This window comes from Achroia grisella, unplaced genomic scaffold, assembly GCF_030625045.1.
Source record: "Achroia grisella isolate CSIRO2021 unplaced genomic scaffold, CSIRO_AGI_Agris_v1 utg592, whole genome shotgun sequence".
NCBI classification, from domain to species: Eukaryota; Metazoa; Arthropoda; class Insecta; order Lepidoptera; family Pyralidae; genus Achroia; species Achroia grisella.
In genome coordinates, this window is record NW_026712955.1 from 1,642,234 (window position 1) to 1,665,745 (window position 23,512).

Sequence of the window (23,512 nt, forward strand, 5' to 3'; positions counted from 1 at the left end):
ACAAACATTTCTTATTCGTGAGTATGATTGTCTGTATCGGTTTTAACATCTTTTGGCTGTTTGTTTAGTTTCCTAGTAACATCATTGACATATTGACGGGCCTCTGTGGTGTAGCGGTTTAACACACCGCCTTACTTCCGTTGGTAGCGGGTTCGATTCCTTGCACGGTACAAACATTTTGTATTCGTGAGTATGATTGTCTATATCAGTCTGGGTGTCAACATTACAGGAGATGGAAGGAACAATTCCTTCCTTAGTAACGTGCACTAATAACTTCATTGCTAACAATGCACCATCAGGTTGACCTCCACGCGGTCTCTCCAGAAACCATAATTATAAACTACATGTGAATTTGCTACTACGGCCTAACTGATATGACCTCATGATCATCTTATCATCCTCCACTACTGCCCCGCCAGCGTATACCGTTAGCGCAGACTACTTTACTCCACTACATTATCATCCATTAAAAAAAACATTACAGGAAAATTAGAAACGGATGACGTCTCAAGTAGTATTTGAGAAATAATAACAAAGAAACAGCTATACGCTCCGATTATATAGCTATATTTGGTCTACACTAAAGAAATCCTAATCAAAATAATACTTACATCTATTTCCAGTAGATATAATACCGTTATATCTAAATATATTACCTCATACTTAGATAAACAATTATCAACATATAAAGAAAATAAAAACCGGTTTATGTTCGGAACCTTCGGTGTGCGATTACGATTCGCACATTACCGGTTTTATTATACAACGACAGGATTGGGGCAATCAGGCATACGATCCGCCTGATGACAAAATTTCTCATACACTAACCACAAGTGTTTGAAAAATCTTTACACGCTATTTCATAAACCATATTTATTACTTTTTAATATTTAGTTTAATAAATACTAAGTAAAACTAATTAGCTGTTAGAGGGAAAATACCAAGCGGCCGCACTTTAAGGCGCTGGAACCTAGGTCTGAAAATGCCGGTAACACGGACATGACAAGAAAAAAGATAGCAAAGAGATTAGGTCGGAGTCACGATCCTCAAGAATGAAGGATCAAATCTAGAGAGTGAGAATTAGTCATTATTTTGGAAAGCTATGGTAAAAATGGTGCCGTCTTCAGTGCCGTGACCACACAGACAATATCAAAATATTAGGTTTTAAATATTAAATTATATGTACCTATGTTAGTCTATAAGGTATTTATAACATGGGCCTTGTTGCCTGAAATAAATTAATAAATAAATTAAAAAGTAATTTCACCTCCTTAAGGACTTTTCAGAAAAATTCATTTGGATTAGGGACCTAGAATTGACCCTTGAGATACTCACGTTGAGTTTTACATGAAACCCGCATAAAATTCGTCATCATCTATTGTTATTAAGGCAACAACAGAGCAAAAGAAAAAAGGCATCACTATTTACAAACATTCAATAATATTCATATATTAAACATAAATTATAGGTAATAACATCGCGTTTATAGAGATGATTTGGCAATGGCAAAAAGTGTATAAAAACAGTTAAAGCAAAAAGGAACCAAAATTAATAATGCATAAGAGTTTATTTTATTAATACCTATCACATACATTAATGTGGTTGGTTGTACGCCTATTACTTTTATTGTGATTGATGATGGTGACTATAGTTTGGGATATCAAAGTACTAAGGTCATTGACACTACCAGCCTTGAGATCTGTAGAATGTTTCCTATGATTTGTTCAACATTCAACTAAAGAGATAATTTGTGAATATGGTTATTTTTATCAAAACGGACGTCCACGATGGTTTAGCAGGCCCCTGCTTTCCGATGATCGTGGGTTCGATTTCTTGCACGAAATATTTGTATTTATGAGTATGAATGTTAGTATAAATCTGAGTGATTTCTATGTACGTATATATTTAGAAAAAAAAATCTTATATATAAAATTCTCGTGTCACAATTTTCGTTCCCATACTCCTCCGAAACGGCTTGACCGATTCTCATGAAATTTTGTGAGCGTATTGAGTAGGTCTGAGAATCTGCCAACATCTATTTTTCATCCCCCTAAATGTCCCTAACATTTAGGGGTAGTCCACCCCTAATTTTTTTATTTTATTTTAAGGCCAAACAACGTTTGCCTGGACAGCTAGTATTTATATATTTTAACAGTTGTTTAGTGATAACACAAGGTTTGTGGGGGGAAAGAGATTGTTAGTAATGTGGACTAACGATCCCATTGCAATGTACCATGTCAGGTCGACCTCCTCGCGGGTCCCCCTGGATACTCGTGACAAATTCCCGGTGAAATTGTCACGATGGGCCTGACCTGACCTCATGCTCATCTTATCCTCCACTGGTGCCCCGTCACCTTAACGGTTAGCGCAGGCAGGTGCATCATTACATTATCATCCATAAAAAACACACAACCTCTGTTTAGCTTAGGCCTAGATGACGCTGTGTGAATTGTCCTGGGTCATAAAAAATACTAGTTTTTGGTTCGCTATGGAACCGTACTGGAATGTTAAATGGTTTTGAAAATAAAATAAAACTCATAATAGACTCTGACAACTAAAAGAGAATGACTTTTAAAATCAGTTAAGTTTTGTTTGAATCCACTTTAAACTAGCTGTGCCCGCGGTTTCATCTGTGCGAAATTTATAGCCCATGTCTTATTCTGATGTATAAGCTATATTATTGTAAAGTTTCATTAAAATACATTCAATAGTTTTTGCGTGAAAGAGTACCAAACATACATATTTCCATCCACACAAACAAACTTCCGCGTTTATAATATTGCTAATAAATAAATTATTTCTACTTGATACAGTCTAAGATATTTAATTATATACAATTATATAACATTTTTAAAATATAATATAAAGTTTAAAAACTTTAGTAACAGGAAAACGTTTGATAGAGTCATCGCGACATTTTAGTATATCTTTAGATGAATATTAACAAATTATCAACAATCTATACATACATATAAATAAAACTCCAATTTTATTTATATGTATGTATAGATTGTCTGTTTGTAATATTGAAATAACCGTTTTTTACTACATGCATATGAAATATAAATACGGTACATACACCAAAATAACATTTTTTTACAATTTTCGTCTTTTTGTTTTGTTTGTTTGTTTTTGTCTTGTTTGTTTGTTCCGGCTAATCTCTGAAATGGCTGGACGTATGTTGACAAGACTTTTTTTGGCAGGTAACTGATGTAATAAGGAGTAACTTAGGCTACTTTTATTTTAGAAAAATAAAGTTAAATTCCACGCGAACGAAGTCGCGAGTACAGCTAGTAGTAAATAAATTTAAACAAATATAGTATCTTTTATTTATGTTATAAGTAACTTTGTCAAATATTGAAGATTGTTTAATCAAATAACTATGAGTTTGATTTACAATTTTTTTTTCTTTATCTCTATTTTAAATATTTACCTATCGCTTTTTATAACTCAACATATAAATGCAATTCAATATTTCTGCTAACTATATGCATCAACCTCCATATACTGTCTAGGTATTATAGTGGTTTAACACACCGCTTTACTTCCGATGGTCGAGGTTCGATTCCTCGCACGGCACAAACATTTTGTATTCATGAGTATAAGTGATTGCGTCGGTAAGGTGTTTTCTTGTATAATATGTCTATATTTAGTAAAAAAAATTATATATTTGTATCAGTTGTCTAGTACCCATAATACAAGCTTTAGCTACCTTAACTTGGGTCTAGATGGCGCTGTGTGTTTTTGTTTGCCCTGAGATTATTATTATTATATATGTAATAGCAAAACTAGCAATCTGTTTGTATATGAAACATTTTCTTCAAAATTGCACTGTTTATGTTTTGATTAATGTTGTATTTTGTTTGTCTATGCACTTAACATTCAATAATGACTATGATGTATTAAATGTAAAGATAAATATACCCAGACACAATGGTAACATATAGTTACTATATATATGTATATATATAGTATACTAGATGTACCCGCGACTTCGTCCGCGTAAAATAGTGACCTTGACCAAATAACGAAATAATATTTAATGACCTACTTAACCCAATAAAAGCCACATGAAAAGAATTCCATACAATTCAATCAACAGCTTCAAAAATAAGTTTCAAGCTTTAAAAATGACGATTCTTCCATACAATATTTCATCCCCCTATCAACCCATTACAACCCTTTTTTCGCATTAAGAAGTAGCCTACGTCCTTTTTCAGTATCTAGACTATCTTTGTACCAAATTTCATTTAAGTCGCAGTAGTTTTGACGTAAAAGCGAGACAGGGAGACAGGGAGACAGAGTTATTTTCGCATTTATAATATTACTAAGTATTGTTACTATAGGATACTGTGATTCCCGAAGTTTCCCCACGCGAATGACGTCACGGGCAAAGATGTATATGAATAAAGGGGGCCCACTTTGGGGGTTAACTTTACAACCTAAGTCAATAACAAAGATAACATAGTGATTGTGAAATTATGGTGCAATAGATTTCGTTACGTGAAACTGTAAATTTAAATTATATTTACAGTTAGGCAGTTATTTCACAATATCATATTAATTTTACAAACGCGAAAGTTTGAGTACGGATAGATGTTTGTTACTCTTTCACGCAAAAACTACTTAACGGATTCTGATGAACCTTTACAGTAATATAGCTTATACATCAGAATAACATATAGGTTATAAATTTCATGCGGATCAAAACCGGGGGCACAACTAATTGTTTATATAGATGAAATTGTAAGTTCAATTTTTAATTTGCATATCTCAATAAGTACGTATAAGATAGAAGGTTAGTTATTATAGGATTTTAGTAAAAATAATTTTATACTTTATATTGAAATTTTAACTTCAATGTGATAGAGATAAGATATGTTTTTTTTAGGAGTACAGGTCAAAAAGTAGGAAACTATATTATATATTTTAAATATATTTGGATTCTGTAGATTGTGTGTATGTGAATGATTTTTAAATATGAGGTATATAGATATATAAAAACATATACATACATATTATGTAGTTAAAAAAATGTAAGTTTAATTTTAGTACATTTCGGTATTTTCCTGTATTTATAAATAGATAAATTATTATTATAAATAGATTTATAATATTAAAGCATCGTTTATTAATAAACGAAAACTTATAAGGTCACGCTTGTAATTTTTTTATAACTATATTAAGTATTTTTAATTACATATGGAAGTTTAATAAAAAATATTAAGGACAATAGGTTTGTTTGTATAACAAGGATAATTGATCTCGAGAACTATTGAACTGAAGGAAAGAAGAACATAAACAAACACATTATTGTCAATGTTTATAAGTTTCATTCATAATACCAACTGATGTTTGGTACAGTCAGCATCATAAATATATTATAGACTAGCTGTTCCTGCGACTTCGTCCGCGTGGAATTTAACTTTATTTTTCTAAAATAAAAGTAGCCTAAGTTACTCCTTATTACATCAGCTATCCACCAAAAATAGTCCCGTCAAAATCGGTCCAGCCATTTCAGAGATTAGGCGGAACAAACACACAGACAGACAAAAATTGTAAAAAATGTTATTTTGGTGTATGTACCATATTTATTCATATGCATGTAGTAAAAAACGGCTATTTCAATATTACAAACAGACACTCCAATTTTATTTATATGTATAGATAACAATCCCGATTTTATCTAACATTTGTGTCTTTCAAGTTATTATAAATAAGTAATGAATCATAGACCTCATATTCATCTTAGTATCCTTCACTGGTACCCCACCAGCGTTACCTGTTAGCGCAGGCGGGTGCACCATTCCATTATCAATAATTAAAAAACAACTAATGAATATATACACTTTACTACTTCACAATAATGTCCGTCATACTCGTGAACGGGTGCTGCTTGTGGGGAGTGGTCGCTTCAGGTTACGCACACTGATTAGACGTTTTGCTTTTGCACTAGCATATGCTCACTCTATTCTCCCAAATTTGAATTTAAAAATGAATCTGTATCATTGTAAACAATATTTGAAAAGAATACAAGCTGAGTTTCTTGTCAGTTCTTCTTAGCTCAAAACCACTTGAACTGATGTTAGATTTGATATATTAAAAGAGTCTATTAGCTATCTACCTGAATAAAGATATTTTTAATTTGATTTTTTTTTTAATTTTGTCACCAGAATAATTAATTATTAAATTATTTGGCATTATTAAAATTATTAAATTATTTGGCACACCAATGTCTCTCGAACTCAACCAACAGTATTTTAATAGGAGAGAGAGGATGGGAGAATTGATTGCAGTATTACAAATATACCATTTAATCTTTACATAGTATAAAATAAACTCGCTAAGATCTAAGCAGTGGAATGTCTATTTGCTTAGATCTTTTGAACCAAGCAACAGATTTCAATGCAGTTTTTAGCAATATATAGAGTGAATCAAGACCCGTGCAAAGTCAGGGTAGTTAGATGGTTAAACAATTAAAATCAATAGCAGGTAATAATTTTATATTAATTGTTTTTAAGTAAACAATGTAATTGTTTACTGATACTTCATCTTGTAATTAAAATAATAAAATAAATTTATTATTATTGTTTGATTACATATTTTATGACTTTAGATGTTATTAATCACATGTTCCTTCCTAATCTATAAATATAAATAAAATTGGAGTGTCTGTTTGTGATATTCTAATAACCATTTTTTACTATTCATGCATATGCATACGAATTTAAATATGGTACATACACCAAAAATCACTTTTTACAATTTTTGTCTGTCTGTCGGTCTGTTTGTTCCGGCTAATCTCTGAAATGGCTGGACCAATTTTGACGAGACTTTTTTTGGCAGGTAACTGATGTAATAAGGAGTAATTTAGGCTAATTTTATATTAGAAAAATCTTTTATTTTAGAAAAATAAAGTTAAATTCCACGCAGACGAAGTCGTGGGAACAGCTAGTTATAAATATTAAAGAATATCTGTCAGTCTGTTTGTAACCTTTACAGGACTAAATAGTAGAATGTATCTTAATGTTTGATGTGAAGATAGACTGTAGCAAGAACATAGACATAGGCTATATTTTAAGATATATTGTCATTTATTTAATTTTTTAAAGTCTATGGTAATACAAAATAAATTATTGACATTCCTAACAAGCTAGGAAATAAATAATTTATTTTTAATTCTTCACTCAAAATCAAAAACAAAAGATGTTATTCCGACATTCTTGCGTATTTAAAAAAATGGAAAAACACTTTATATTATTGTTTCAATACAATTTTGTCAGTCATGCAGTTTATACAGCCAGTGGACCTTTCTAATAATATAAACTTAGAGTTTAGACCCTAAATATAGTAAAACTTACAACTAAAAACTAGTTACAAATGAAAGAGTCATTTACAGACCCTAAATGTTACAAGTTTGAATCTGTGTCGGACCAAAAACATTATTTATTTAAATGTATCTGTACTGACTGACTCTTTGGCTACGAAAACACTATTACTGTCATATATTATGTGGGCACTACTTTTATAATTTGTTTAAGAATATAGTGATCACATATTAAAGACATATTAATAATGAAATCAAATTAATAAGAGAGATAATTAGATTTGTCATTCATCATTTCCATACCATACTCCTATGATATATGACCATGGCAAGCATTATATTTACCATGATTATATCTTTAATTATCCTATTAAGTGTTGCAATTGTCATTACTAAATGTTATCACTACATAGAATAAAACAAAGTCACTCTCGCTGTATGTCCGTCCCTACCTATGCTTAAATCTTTAAAACTACACAATGGATGTTGGAGCCGTTTTTAATAGATAGAATGATTCAAGAAGAAGGTTTATATATGCAATACATGTACACCCATGCGAAGCCGGAATGAGTAGCTAGTTACTATATATTAATATCTGCTACCCGCAGCTACATACAGAAACTTTCACCCCAATTTCACCACTTCCATATAACTATTTGGAATAAAAGATATCCTTATATTATAAATATTTTTGTTAAATTTAATTAAGATTCCTTCAACCATTTAGTCATGAAAAATTAACAGAACAGATATACAAAAATTCTTTTTGCATTTATTATATTAGTATGGATGTTGAAATTAAAGTAAAAATATGCTAAACATTATTTTTAAATGAAAATTATTTGACTTAAAGTCTTTATTAATTAACTGGCAGACCCAGCCAGGCATTGCTGTGGCTATGGTTATTGAATAAAATAATATTGTGACTATTAGATTAAGATGTAAGCTATCAAGTCTATCTCTATATGTCTATCTTTCAAGTTGGATCAAATTGCACAATGTCTAAATCAAATTTGCAATCACTTCAGTAGTTAAGGAGTCCATCGCGGACAAACAACGTGACACGTAATTTTTATATATAAAGATATTCAGATATACCTGCTCAACTTGGCTTCACAGTTCACACTGTTTTAATTTTTAGGGAAACAAATATTCTAGTATATAATTTAGCCTATGTTAGTGAGGGATGATATTGTATTCTAATGGTGAAAGAAATATTGAAACTGGTCAGTTTTAGAGTAAGATATTTTGAAGTCCCATTCCTTTTCAGTTTAGTCATTACAAATATACTGACTTCAACAGCTTCCAGAAACATAAAAAAAAATAAGAAGACAAATCTGTGTCTATTCTGTTACTAATTAGTAGTATAATATTTAGAATTAGTTAAACTAATTCTAAATATTATACTACTATTTTCTATTTATATTACTATTTACTATTATCTATTACTAAATATTATATACAAATATTCAAATCAATTACTATAATTATTGAATACAAATATTTCCTTTTCATAATAATAGTGGTGTTTATTTTTAACCAAGGAGATTTTATTCAATTAAATATTTATTTGATGAGACTGTGAAATGAAATCTGCGGGAGACATGTATGTGGTTTTTTTAATACCTGGAGTTCTGCATTATATTTAATCGTCACCAATTTATGTTGTAGTTTTTTAGTATCAATAAGGATATTTCAGCATTTTAGTTAAAATTGGACTGAATTTTCCAAAACCAGTTCTTTGCATGATGCATGAGTGGTTTTGTAATGTAAATTAAGTTTACTGTATATTTTTTAAATTTATTATAATTGTAATAAACTTTAGAATCAATTATTTTGAATTAAATATCATATCAATATCATGATATCCTCTGAACCACATGACACAGACTTGCATATCTAGTGTGTAGTTCGCAGTAATGTGTATTAAAAGTAAAAGTGTCATTGCCTGATAAAGTTTATTATTATTATTATTATTAATACAATTGTTATTTTGTTATTTAAATATAGAATATAGAATATTCTGTGTAGATATTTTTATTCTAATTTACATTTTATTAGAATATTATTTTTAGATTTCAATTAAATACCTTTTTAATTAATTTTGAATACAGTTTCATTCACTAAATGTTAGCAACTGTACATCACTGTGCTGAATATGCATGTATATACTATAGAAGAAAATTAGGTAAGAAATACTAGTAATGTGTGTAACCATAAAAGTAAAATGATAGGGAAATAACACAAATCATTTAAATAAAGTATTTATGTGTAAATAATATGTGATAAATATATATATTAATAACTTACGAATAGGATGCAGTAGCTCCTCGCTCGCATCATCAGAGCCATGCTGTTTCAGGATGTCAGTCAGCCAAGCATGGAGGTCCACCTCATTCTCAGCCACCACACAGAACTGCTCCTCCTTAGTAAACAGAGCTATGACATGCTTCTGTTTCAAGTCGAGCCTCCTGGTAATGTTATAACAACTTTTCAGTGGCAACGTGCGACGAGGCGCCGCTCCCGCCCTGAATTTCTTCTCAGATTCATAGTACTCCAACCGTGCCGAACAGTCCGCGGTCTGGGCGCGCAGCACGAAATACTTCTTCCTCATCGTCTTCAGTTTGCGGAGGTGGCCCTGGCGCACCACGGCACCCGCGCCCGCGGCCGAGCCTCCGCCTCCGCCCGCCGTGCCGGCAGACATGTTAACGCGCCCGCATCCCAGTCCCTTCACAGACAACACTGGCACATGCCAACCAATAACCTTGAAGTTGTTTACTCCACTGATGAAAGTCACCCAAATTGTTGAACCTACGCTAGTACGCTGTGACACACGCCGTCACTAAAAATACGTACTATCCTTTTGGTATAGTGCGTAAATAGTAGCGAATAAAATAAATTCACCAGCGTAACGAATTCGTGGAGTCCCGCGTAATTCCACTCGCGCCATATGACTTGCCTGATGGCGCCACGGATTCCACAGAACACGATAACACACGATGATCAAATTTTATCTTTGCAAAATAATCGTAGTAGATCAACAACAAACACTATTCAATCCATAATTTGGTACGCTCGCTATTACACTCGGTCATTCACAGACACTCGAGTTTAGAAAGAGATAAAATCATTCATAGTAAACGTAATCTGCACCGCACGCCCTTCCGTAGGTTCGCAGGGCATGGAAGTCACGCCGTGGTCATGCTTGACGACATCAAAACATTCAATATTCCTTTATAAAGCGCACTGCCAACAAACTTCTAAGTTTTAGAAATGTGGAGAGCCGAATTATTAATAAATGTTTGGACGCATAACCACTCAATTTACAAAACTCATGTATTTGCGCGTCGTTTTTTATTGGTTCTTGCTATTGCGTGTCATTTTTGTACGAGTACGACGAATGAAATCGAAAAGTACACTACTAGAGGCGTACTCGTCGCACTCGAGTGAGTGAACTACAACGAACTATATAACGATGACAGAATTCTTGAATGACAGTTCATTTTAGTAAACAATACTTGATCAATCAAATATTTTAACTATTTGACAAACATTCTTAAACTTATTTGTAAATGGAAAGGAATTTTTCACAAAATAATTCAGTAGGAATCTTTTCTAATAACATGAAATAAATAAAAGCCGAATAGAAATTATACTTTCAATGTGTATAACGGTAAATCTCCTAATAACAAAGTTAATGTATAGAAAAATATTATTTAGAATAAATTTATTTGTAATAATGTCATAATAGTACGTGCTTCAAGTCAGTACTCAAGTTATCAGTAGAAAATGTTCCCAAGTTTTATCTCAAGGAAAAAAATTGTTTATCTAATTTTTTAATTAATATGGGCTGTCTGTGTAAATTTTTCAACAGTTTAATTAGTTACTGTTTTTATTAAAATTATAATTATTGTACATAATAAGTTGAGATTTTACTTCACTGACTTGACTAATACATTGCGGTAAGTAAAAAATCGTTCACGACGGAATCTTCTAAGTCTATGGTTTTGTAAAATCTATCTTCCGCAATTTTTGTTTTTTGGTTACTACTGTGTTTATTTGGTAGAATGGTAACACTGCGGTCGTCCGTCATCATCAATGTCCGTCATTCATTCATCATTCAGCTGAATTCGCCTTTCTTGCTTTAAAAGGTAGAAACGAGAAATGTTGGCAAATTAGTGACAATAAAATACGTGTTATCTTTTTGTTTGAAGTTGTTTTTCATTGATTTATAGCTTAGGTGGAAATTGAGGTACGGATTGTTCAAAAGTAGCCGCTTTGGCGACGTTTCTGTTTATATCGCTCTAGATAGTTCACTTCCTATTATTTTCATGTAACAAAATTCGTATTGGCAGCGAAAGTAGAGCTTTTGTTTGTTTCGCCGTGTCTGTTATGTGATTTGGATGCCCCCTGATGGTGTTGATGGACCGCGTCGGTGTACTGTTACAAGATTTTAATGTAAACTCACTTCTTTTCGCGAACTCATCCGTGCCTTTCCTTAGTTCGAAAATAATGTGTTTGCAATTGCGACAGCGTACACTTGTGCGGCTTAGTTTTGCAACGATCATTAGAGCGTAGAAAAGGTGTCAAACTTCCACCCTATGTTAATATTTATTAAGATTTGCTCATTATATTTATCATATTGTCATTCCTAGGTTACGGGACAATGGACTGTAGAATCTAACGAATAAGGTAATGTGTCACTGTTGAACTATTTACGTTCATGATTTCATTAGATTGGTTTGTTTATCCAACTAATATTTAATTTCAGATATATTATGGCATCTGGTACATCATCCTTGGAGAGTAATGACAGCAATGGTTAGTATCAATGATAATAAATATTCATAATGATGCTATTTGGATGCACCACCCAAATGAATTAATGTGAGAGGACAGAAATTAATGGTATTACTTTTATTATTTAATGTTTGGCAATTAATAATGGATGATGTATATATAAATCAAAATTGTTTAATCAAATATTGAATATAATTATCATATTTGCTTCAGGTATAATTTTATATTGGTAGTAATTTTTAATGTAATTATTATATACTCACTAAAACACATATTTTTCGAAGCACATCACACTGGCCAGAATGCCATCTGTCCACTCTTTTACAAAGTACCCACTTTAGTACATAACATATCTTTCCCCTGAGATTGTTAAAAATAAAAAAGGTATAAAGTAACGATAGTAGTAAGATAGTATTTACTATACTATCTTACTACTATTTATACAATAATTGTACTGATTTTTACTTTAGTATTCGCTATGTTCAATCTATAACAACCCATTATTATTGGGGCTTCCTCTCATCGAAGTAGGATATTTAGCAACCATTACTGTGGTAGCTCTAGGTTTATTTTGGGTTTTCCTTTATTTGCACCACTGTATTTGTGTTATGTTGCCATAGTTGTTACGATAGTATAGGATTAAAATGGTGTGTAACTATGTTTATTCTGCTGACTGGGTTATATATGTTTTTGGACGGTACCTAACTATAATTTTAAAACTGTAAAAATATTAATAAGTGGTCAAATATTTTCAGTGCTCTGTATGAAGTATGCAGACTAAGATATAAAATGGGAAAATTAGTTTTTACTGTCAAGTAAAAACTAATTGGCCTATTTTATATCTAACTAGCTGTTCCCGCGACTTCCTCCGCATGGAATTTAACTTTCTTTTTCTAAAATAAAAGTAGCCTAATTTACTTCTTATTGCATCAGCTACCTGCCAAAAAAAGTCCCATCAAAATCGGTCCAGCCATTTTAGAGAGTAGCCGGAACAAAAATGTTGTTTTGGTGTATGTACTGTATTCATATGCATGTAGTAAAAAACGATTATTTCAATATTACAAACAGGTACTCCAATTTTATTTATATGTATAGATTATTATCTTGCCCACTTTGTATCCACAATTTAGTGATTTTGTTGATGTGTCTGTTATTGATAATGTTTATGTTTAGTGATATGTCAGTATTGTGAGCTAGTAAAACTTTCTTTTCTGCATTTAGCCTAATATTTAGGCTGTTATGGATTTGGAGGCAAGACTACTATGGTAGCAATATATATATAATATAGTAGTATAGTGCTCATCCCACTGTCAATCAATATGAAGATTTTGTCAACATTGAACTTAGAACAATATGTTATACATAATATATCGAGAGAGTGTTTTTATTTAAACATATAAGTGATAAAAAGTTTATTTGTTAATCAGAAAGTACAACTGTTGTAGTTAGTAATATAATAAAGAATAAATCTGGCAAGTTACAAGTTACTAGCGTGCAAGCATTACAAGAAATGTAGTCTGAATCAAATGGTTTAATTAATTTTAGTAGGATCCAAAGCATTATACCAACTCAAATACTACTTTTATTAATCTAAACATTGCAGTGTAACCACATACAACTATAGCAATTGATAGATAATGAATTAATCAACTTCATACAGACAGTTCAAATATTCTGTGAGTAAAAAATAAACTATTGTAAGCTATTTACAATAATGTATACCTTGATGCCTTAACTAAGTTACTTGTATCTGCAAACTGCAAATAACACTGTCTCACAATTGCATTTCTGTGTTTTATAGAATTTTAGAGGCATTTTACAGGAGCAGTCTGCTCTTGATTACTTTATGACTGGTACATAGGCTCATTGTTGCGAAACTCTTTTGATATTAATATATGTATTTAAAGTTTATTTTTTGCATTCTTTAATCAAAACTACAAAAACAAAATTATGTAATATGTCACTTCAATGTCTACCATCTTACCATTAAAACACTTCTCTGGTTCTAATTACACATTTCTACACTCATGTCCTATATCCAAATCTTTGATATCAGTATGATTTTATATGAAAAGTTTTGTATTTTTACACATTAGACGAACTGAGACTCCTGTCATTATATTATTAGTATCATTTCTTTACATTATAAGGTTATGCATTTTTATGAGCATAGAAAACAGGGTGAATTTTTCTTAGCATTCATTTTTTTGAGTTGAGAGTGACTTTACTTTCGGTCGTTTTAAGCAAAATCAATATCATCGGTCCTTATCAGGTGAGATTTAGAATAATCACTCGCACTAAATAGTTGACACCAGCTTTTTAAACGACATTAAAAACTTGGTTTACAAATTACATTCTTAAATATTTTGGGAAATATTCAGCATTATTTATTTTTGATGATTACTTTTTATTCGATAAAATAAATATGTATATAATGTTGCGGGTGAATAATACGATGTTGCTGGTCGAGACGATGTATTTTACAGATGATTATAAACTGACAATGTGTACATAGAAATAATGATCTTATATACTAAATAAAAGTAGGAAAATGTAAGGTGGGGTGACACAGTTTAGATACAGCAGTGCCTAGTAGACAATATTGAATTTGTCTTACTAGACATTATTAAATGCAATTATTATTTTGATGTATCTAGGTGACTGTGTCCCATAGATATTCCCCCCTTGAGAGAAAAAAATATATATTACACATAAAAAAAAATTATAAAAGTTAACTGTAAAATTTAAGATATTATGCACTTTAGTAACAATAAAAATTGATTATACCCAAATAACGACGTAAATCTTCGACTGTCGGGGGTTTAGGGTACTCGTCGATTGCTTGCCATTTTTCTTGCGTTGGTTTCATCCCTTGGCTCGTTATATGATAACCAACAAAATCTAACTCATTTGTGAAGAACACGCATTTGCTCATATTAATTGTTTGCGGCGAATAATTTGATTTCGCTAGCGCTCTCTTTGGTCTGTGCTTGTTTTTTATTCATCGAGATTTTTGCTCCGGTGTCCACCAAAATTCTATAGCCACTGTTAGAGTCGGTTATAGCTAGGCGGTTAGACGGATGAACAGCACAGCGTTCCGTCTTATTCTGCGTCGAATCTAGTTTTCCGACGGTTGTCTATAGGAGCGCGGCATGTCGTTTGTATGCCTTTTCTTTATATTTCGATGATATAATATAAATTGTCATTTTTCTGACTATGCAATGACCGTAGGTGCGAATTTGACCTAGATCGGTAGTTGCTGCGTCTGTTTGTGTGTGGCGAGCGCTTTTCGCGTATATCAGCAATTTCTGATCGCAGTGTCGCAATTAGTGATGACAGGTGTGCAATGACGTCGGCGGTGATTGTTGGCTGTACTTTTGTAGACAGCATTTTTGCTTTATTTTTCCAGTTTCAATTTTTCGTCCAGAGATTATATCCAGCAGGCAGTCAGTAGCACGGCAGGATCCTTGTTGCGCAGTATTGCCAACGACTTTTATGCCTCTTGAATTTCCGAGCCGGTGAGACCCGCTTCTGGGAAGCCGGTGGAAATGTGTAATCGTTTTTAAGACAGAGATTTCTTGTTTGATCTCGTCGTTTTCCCAGGTATCGTCTCGACCACGTCGGCCAGATCACGTCGGGGTCACCACTGTTGCGGGTGAATAATACGATGTTGCTGGTCGAGACGATGTATTTTACAGATGATTATAAACTGACAATATGTACATAGAAATAATGATCTTATATACTAAATAAAAGTAGGAAAATGTTTGACACAGTTTTACAGCAGTGCCTAGTAGACAATATTGAATTTGTCTTACTAGACATTATTAAATGCAATTATTATTTTGATGTATCTAGGTGACTGTGTCCCATAGGTAAAAATGTGATTAAGTGTTAGTTATATTGAATAGAAGTCGTGATAATTATTATTGTTTTGAAGTTATCACAAACGGAACGCGTGTACCTACTAGTTATCTGTGAGAATTTTCTCATAAAGATATAATCATCTAACTATGACAAACAGATGCGTTAGAATCTATACCTACAATGTAATAACAACTTAACGTTTCGTCGAATTTATCTGCTGATGTTATCTTCACGTATGTTTTAGATCTGATAAAATTTGATAGATCAATCACTCTGCATCTTTAGAAACTTGAAGATAAATCATATCTCCATCCGCGTGTGTTAATCCATTTATTTATTTGAAGAGCAACATCGTAAGATATATTCCCAGATGGTGGAATCTCATTTATAGTGGGTGGCGTGATTTTTGTATTTAAATGGGCCATAAATGTTTAGACCATTGCTCTCAAGACAATATATACAATTTTTATAAATCATCTTCCAATTGTATTCCGACGTCATATACTCCAGCTGCACTTATAGGAATACCTTAATTTATCGTTATATCTTTAAAAGACCTTCCCCTCGCCAAAGGGCTGACGAGGGTGTGTGGATTCTTAGCCACTAAAAAACCACACGGTGTATAGGTTGGTCACGGTCGCATTCGCATTTTACCGCGACTCCGACGGCGTTAGTTCGCCCTGCATGGTGTAGGGCAGCCTCATCTCGTTGTTAGGGCGACCTATTTCGCCCTACTCACTACTAACCCGCTACCCTATGATTACAGAGTCAATACCCCACAGTTATGTGAGTAACGAACGACACAACAGTACCCAAATACCAACCGTACCAATACCAATCGAGTATGAAGTCCTAACTGCAAACCAGTGCTACGACAAGCCGAGCTACACGGTGAAAGCTCACGGTGCTCACGTGATGAGCGGACCGTACGAGCCATGCGAGATCAATCAGCTACGGCGACAGCACACAGAGACATCGAGGAGGTGCGAGCATGTCATGAAGGTCAGTCACTTATAGTTTAGTAACAATTTTTTTAACAAACCCACTGGAAAATGATAAACAATCGTTATCTATGGTAGTACTTGTAGAGCTCACTATACTCTGGCAAACGTATACGCTTAAAAACGTACCCAAAAACAAATGAATGTTACAAGTAATAAATGAATTACCGAGAAATGGCTATGCTTGATCCCATATCGATCGCATATAAATTAACCATTTATATGCGATCGAAATGGGATCAAGAGGTATACCAGCGAAATATTTCTACAATCTTCTAAAAAATCTTGATCTGTCTCGTCTTGCCTTGATAAAAAATAATTTAGGGGTGGACTACCCCTAACATTTAGGGGGATAAAAAATAGATGTTGGCCGATTCTCAGACCTACTCAATACGCTCACAAAATTTCATGAGAATCGGTCAAGCCGTTTCGGAGGAGTATGGGAACGAAAACTGTGACACGAGAATTTTATATATAATACATAATTTGACGTTGATGTTAATATTTCAGGAGTTGGAATATGTACGTGGACAGCACAGAGCAGCCATGAATCAACTCGAGGTATCGGCACAGGAGGCCAGTAGTCTACGCGGCAAATGTAATGATCTGCTCAGCGATAAACAGCGGTGAGATGACAGTTTGTCTATGCTTTGGTTCAATCTACCGCTATAGTAACATTTAAATGTTTCTTTAATTTCAAACCTTAATCCGGCACCATAAGGTGCTAAATAGCTAGACCACCGAGGCCGTCATGTGCTCAATACTCTAATACTTGCTCTAAAGTCCTATAAGAACATAATTTTTTTAAAAGTAAATTTTAAACTTTTTTTTAAACAAGCGACTCTGTACTCGTGTCCCTCTACATCACCTGCTTAATACTAAATTGGAATAACCAATAAAAGTTAGTGAAAATAGAAAAAAGAAATAATCTTTATTCAAATAAACTCTTTACAAGCATTTTTTAATAGTCATATTTTGATTCTACCACTCATTCGGAATGCAGATTCATCACAAGAAGAATGAGCAAGAAACTTGTGTGTTGCGCTTTTTAATAATTTTTTTTTATATATATAATTACAGTATAACAAGTAAGAGGCATGCGATAATCAACATAGAAATCGCTACGCACTCATTATTAGTGTAATCAGCCCTATGGATTTAAAGTTTTTCTATAAAAACATTATCGTTAACGAATTCTTCAATTTTAAGTAAGCCTTTTTGCAAAGGAACTGTTTTATTTGACATTTATATCTTTTTTCTCGCAGAATTATAACAGACTCTGGTATTTTATTGCAAAACCTTACGCAATTGCCATAAAACGAATTACTAACTTTAGCCAAAGGACATTTAGGTAACACAACGACAATTAGTTAGTTAGTTGAATCTCTCATTCAATGAACTCGAATTTGTTTAACCACTATCCAATTTAAAGAATTTGAGTATATTTAAAGCATTTTATTTCGATTATTGTTACAGCTTGGAGCGCGAGGTGCAACACCTTCAACAGAACAGCACCGCTGAGGGAAGCCCTGATGCCATGGTGCACACACTTAGGAAGTACGAAACTCTTAAGGATGAGTTCGAGTGTTACCGGAAAATGTGAGTTCTAAATACACACATATATATATATTAATTTTATAGCATAGGATATATGCTTATCCCTGAAATCCCTGTCATTGGATCACTATTTCCTGTCTCCTTACTCGCCTTTTGCCTATTGGTTCTAACCATTTTGTTAATTGGTAAATCAATCTTTTGTCTCTATAGTTTATGAGTACTGAGGTTTACCAACATAAGTTTTTTATTCCAGGTATGAAGATTTAATAGAAAAACACAACACAACATTTGAGAAACTTCAAATAGTACAAGAGGAGAACAGCAGGTTGAAAGCACAATGTCATGAGCTGACACAGGAACGAAATTCCATAGTGAGTTATAAGTTTACTTCTTTATTTATAACTAGCTTTTGCTCGCGGATTCGCTCGCGTTAATTTATCCCTTTAGGGGTGGAATTTATCAAAATCCTTTCTTAGGGGATGCCTACGTCATAGTAGCTTTATGCATGCAAAATCTCAGCCCGATCGGTTTAAAATTGACAAAGTTTCATACAAATTTTCATCCCCTATTTTATCCTCTTGGGGGTAGAATTAATCAAAATACTTTCTTAGCGGATGCCTACGTCGTAACATCTAACTGCATGCCAAATTTCAGCCCGATCCGTCCAGTGGTTTGCGTTGATAGATCACTATGTCAGTCACCTTTGAGTTATATATATTTAGACTAGCTGTATCCGCGATTTCGAGTCCGCGTGGAACTTAACTTTATTTTTCTAAAATAAAAATAGCATAAGTTACTCCTTAATACATAAACTACTTCCCAAAAAAGGTCCCGTCAAAGTAGGTCCAGCCATTTCAGAGATTAGCTGGAACAAACAGACAGACAAAAAAATGTTATTTTGGTGTATGTATCGTATATTGCGTATATTCATATGCATGTAGTAAAAAACGGTTATTTCAATATTACAAACAGACACTCCAACTTTATTTATATGTATAGATTAGCGACCCTCCTAGGCTTCAAGCTGTTGTATATATATGTATTGCAGGTTATTTACAATGTGTATTCATACAGGTTATGTCTAACATTAAATGAAAATCGTGTGGTGTGTGTGTGTGTGTGTGTGCAGGTGCGCGAGCGCAACGCCCTGAAGCAGCAGGTGGGCAGCGTGCTGCGGCAGTGGGAGGGCGGGCTGCGGGAGCGAGCCGACATGAAGCGCCTCACCGACGAACGCAACGCCGCCATGGCAGAGTACACCCTCATCATGAGCGAGAGGTGACACGCTATACTCCCTCTCTGTCTACTACGTGCTAGTGCACGCCTGGTTGACGAAATTATAATATAATTAATTTGGTTAAAATAAAGACCACCGAAGCTGTAAACCGCACTGAGGTTAACGGCCTTTGTGGACTGACATATGATAGCGTAATTCCAGGGTGTAACATTATAATTTGCAGGAATAAAAATGCTGAAGATATCGAATTTTACTTGATGGTATAGGTGTAAGTTCAGTTCGCCTATCTTGGCGAATTCATTAAGATGAACTTGAATGATTTTCAAGAGGACTACATGGACATCGAACATATACATGGTACATTCCTAACAAAGAGACTACTAGTCCGTATTATTAACAATCCTCTCATTTTGATAGTTTTTTTTCCTCTCATTTTGATAGTTACTTACAATCAGTGAGGCTTTTTTAATTATATGTAATCATTTTAATTATATGTACATTTTATTTGCTCTTTTTTTTTCGTTTGGTTTTTATATTGTATTTTTTACATTGCACCGAATAAAATATTTTTCTTTCTTCTTTCTTTCTTTCTTTCATTCATTATTTAAGCTCACTCAGTTGATCGAAGGGTCATGTCACTTGACCTTAAATCGGCATTCTGTCATGTGAAGCGCAAGGCAAGTGAAGGGAGTTTAAAAATGAAAGATCAAGATGTAGCCACGGATGAGTCAATATTATGCTACTCCAGTGATTAATAATACTGTTCTGTTAGGGACACGGTGCACAAAGAGATGGAGAAGCTGTCGGACGAGCGGCAGGCCGCGCTGAAGAGAGTCGCCGCGCTCGAGGCCGCGCTGCAGGCCTCCAGGGAGAAGGAGAGGGCGTCCGCCTTACAAGTACGTACATCCTGTATGATTATGAATGATAAACATATTGACGGTTTCGCTACGTACACCGTGTACCATTCATAAACATTCACGGTCTCGCGGTTTAGCTACAATTCCCACCACTTTACTGCCGATGGATGTGGGTTTGATTCCTCGCACGATGCGAACATTTGTATTCACGAGTATAATTGTTTGTTTCAAACTGGGGGTGTGTTCTATGTATATTATGTACTAGCTGACCACCTTTTGCAATAGTTTTTATTGCAGCAGCCTATTAGTCGTAGCGTAGTGTTATTAAAACCTCGACAAATGGACTTTCCAACACAAATATATTTTTTCTATTCCAACCAGTAGTTCCTGAGGTTAGCGCGTTCAAACAAAAGTAACTCTTCAGCTATATAATATTAGTATGTATGTATGTACAAAAATTGTAAATATTTATATCAGTTGTCTAGTACCCATAACACAAGCACTGCTTACCGTGTGATTAGATGGCGCTAAGTTCATTGTCCCTAAAAACATCGTTACTTCTGTTGCTCCATATGGAGTAATCGAAGGCTTTGTCAGCAGTCGTGAAAGCAACAATTAGCTGTCTGTTCAGGCCTAAAGCGCCTGATATATTTTAATAGCACCAAGAAGATGCATTATATAGTCGCGCACTTGTTTTTTGTATACCTGCATAATTTTTATTTTTTTTTCTTATATAGACGTTTGTCGATTATTGAGTTCTCTTCTTTTGTACTTACCTAATTTGTAAAACGTTGTCGAAATTAAAATACTTAAATATATAAATCTGGGTTTCATTAGAAGCTCCATTATGTTATACAAGACATAAATTGGTGGCCCATGAAGAGAAACAATATTATATGAAGAAATCACACATTATCATCTGATCGAAATCAAGTGAATCGGATGACGCCGTAATATGCAAGTACATTAAAGTTTGGTATTTGAAGAGGAAAATACATGAATATTGACAAATAATCTACATACATCAAGCAATATCATAAAAAGGGCAGTGAGGCAGCTAAAGTTTCACACCGCAGCGCAGTATTACAAAAAAGATAAGTGTATTTCCTTTGTCCTTGCCTAATCATACTAAATTAACCTAAATTACAAATACCAATCTATCCTATACCTCTATTAGTACATGCTTTCGCAAGTCATACCTGTGATTTAATTGTTTATGCATATAAATAAGATCATATAATTCTGAAAAACAAAATTGAATCTAACCTAAAATTAAGTCAATAGGTAATTCTTTACTATTAGTAACATAATAATCATAGAAAACTCATAATAAAATAAATACCGTAATATATTTTACATACCTATATATATATACCTATATTCATATATTCATACCTTGTTTGAAATATTGATTTTGGTAACAAAAAATTGCATAATACATATATATTTCTTTTAACACATTACAAAATAGAATACTTATACCTTAATGCATAATTAGTTGTATAATTGTATAAAATAGGTTTTGTTTTGGAAAAATAGTACTGGTCTTATAAATTAAAGATAAGTTTATTGTTTGGTGAAAATATTGATTTAATAAATTAGCAATAGTTTGCCATTTCTTATGTTTTTTATATCTTAACCGACTTCATAAAAGGAGGTTATCTATTAGATTATACTTTTGTGTTTACAGATTTTAATCATTCCTTCTATTTTTGTAAGTTACAGTACATTTTATAGTTACTATAGTCGTATTAGTTTTTCTGTATTTTGAAGTTTGTATTCTAGCTATTGTATTTAATTAAGTTAAGTACAGCGTATTTATGCGAATTGCTGAACAATTCCAGGTTGTCTGCAAATATTCATCCTACAAGTGCAGCAGCACACCACTGCTGCTTCATTGTCAGCGCACGCCAAGTCTCCCAAGGGTTTGCAGTGAGAAGCGTGAGAATATCATTATTTTTATTTTTTATTTCAAAGAAATTGATTGATTGATAGTGAAGCCAGTTTATAAAAAATGTCGAATCCCACTGATAAACCGATGTACGGTACAGCAAAACTAAGAGATTTAAACATAAAGCGTAGCTCAATAAAAGGCCAAATTACTAAATTTAAAAACTATCTAAATAATTTAAACACTAAACTACAGTTATCAAACATCGAATTAGTTGAGTTAAAACTAAAACTTAGTAAGTTCGAGGGTTTATCCGTGAGATTTGATGATTTGCAAAGTGAGATAGAGGTGTTGAATTCTGATAATATGAGTATAGAATTGGATGAGCGAGAAAACATTGAGAGCGACATTATTATTAATATAGCCGCAGCCAAAACCTTAATAGAAAAATATAATAAATTAGAAAATGACCAAAGACGAGAGTCTATGGTTCATGAATCCCATTGTTCTCTCGATCACCATGAAATTAGTTTCAAATTACCTCACTTACAAATTTCTAAGTTTGATGGCGCCTACTTTCGTTGGTTAGACTTTCGCGATACATTTGAAAATTTAATTCACAATAACGACCGTATTAAACCTATAAACAAATTTCACTATCTCGCTTCCTATTTGGAAGGAGATGCTGCACGAATAATTTCAAATCTCGAAGTATCTTCAGCTAACTATGATGAAGCATGGAGGCTGCTTTGTGAGCGCTATGATAATAAAAGATTGCTTGTTAACTTCCATCTCAGTTCATTGTTTAGCATACAAACGCTTAATCGCGAATCCGAGAAAGGTTTACGATTTTTGGTTGATCACGTTACAAAAAATCTTCGTGCTTTAACCAATTTAGGTCAACCAACTGATAAATGGGATACATTGATTATATTCATGTTGTCGTCTAAAATGGATAGCCGTACACTTACAAAATGG

The 23,512-nt window shown here is 33.2% G+C and overlaps 2 protein-coding genes across 2 annotated transcripts in view; one reads left to right on the forward strand and one right to left on the reverse strand.

Annotated features, from left to right (window-relative positions):
- Positions 1 to 10,031, reverse strand: part of LOC131848802 (insulin receptor substrate 2) — a 44,111-nt gene extending 34,080 nt beyond the window's left edge. Inside the window, exon 1 of the mRNA XM_059198737.1 lies at positions 9,638 to 10,031. Within this exon, the coding sequence (XP_059054720.1) occupies positions 9,638 to 10,031 (394 nt within the window). The remainder of the gene's footprint in view (positions 1 to 9,637) is intronic.
- Positions 10,032 to 12,105: 2,074 nt separating this feature from the next.
- The window catches only part of LOC131848774 (disks large homolog 5), a 35,771-nt gene continuing 24,364 nt past the window's right edge, over positions 12,106 to 23,512 (forward strand). The window contains exons 1-7 of the mRNA XM_059198706.1: positions 12,106 to 12,148; positions 16,761 to 16,996; positions 17,506 to 17,621; positions 18,472 to 18,594; positions 18,806 to 18,923; positions 19,682 to 19,827; positions 20,559 to 20,682. Coding sequence (XP_059054689.1) covers positions 12,106 to 12,148; positions 16,761 to 16,996; positions 17,506 to 17,621; positions 18,472 to 18,594; positions 18,806 to 18,923; positions 19,682 to 19,827; positions 20,559 to 20,682 — 906 coding nt within the window. The remainder of the gene's footprint in view (positions 12,149 to 16,760; positions 16,997 to 17,505; positions 17,622 to 18,471; positions 18,595 to 18,805; positions 18,924 to 19,681; positions 19,828 to 20,558; positions 20,683 to 23,512) is intronic.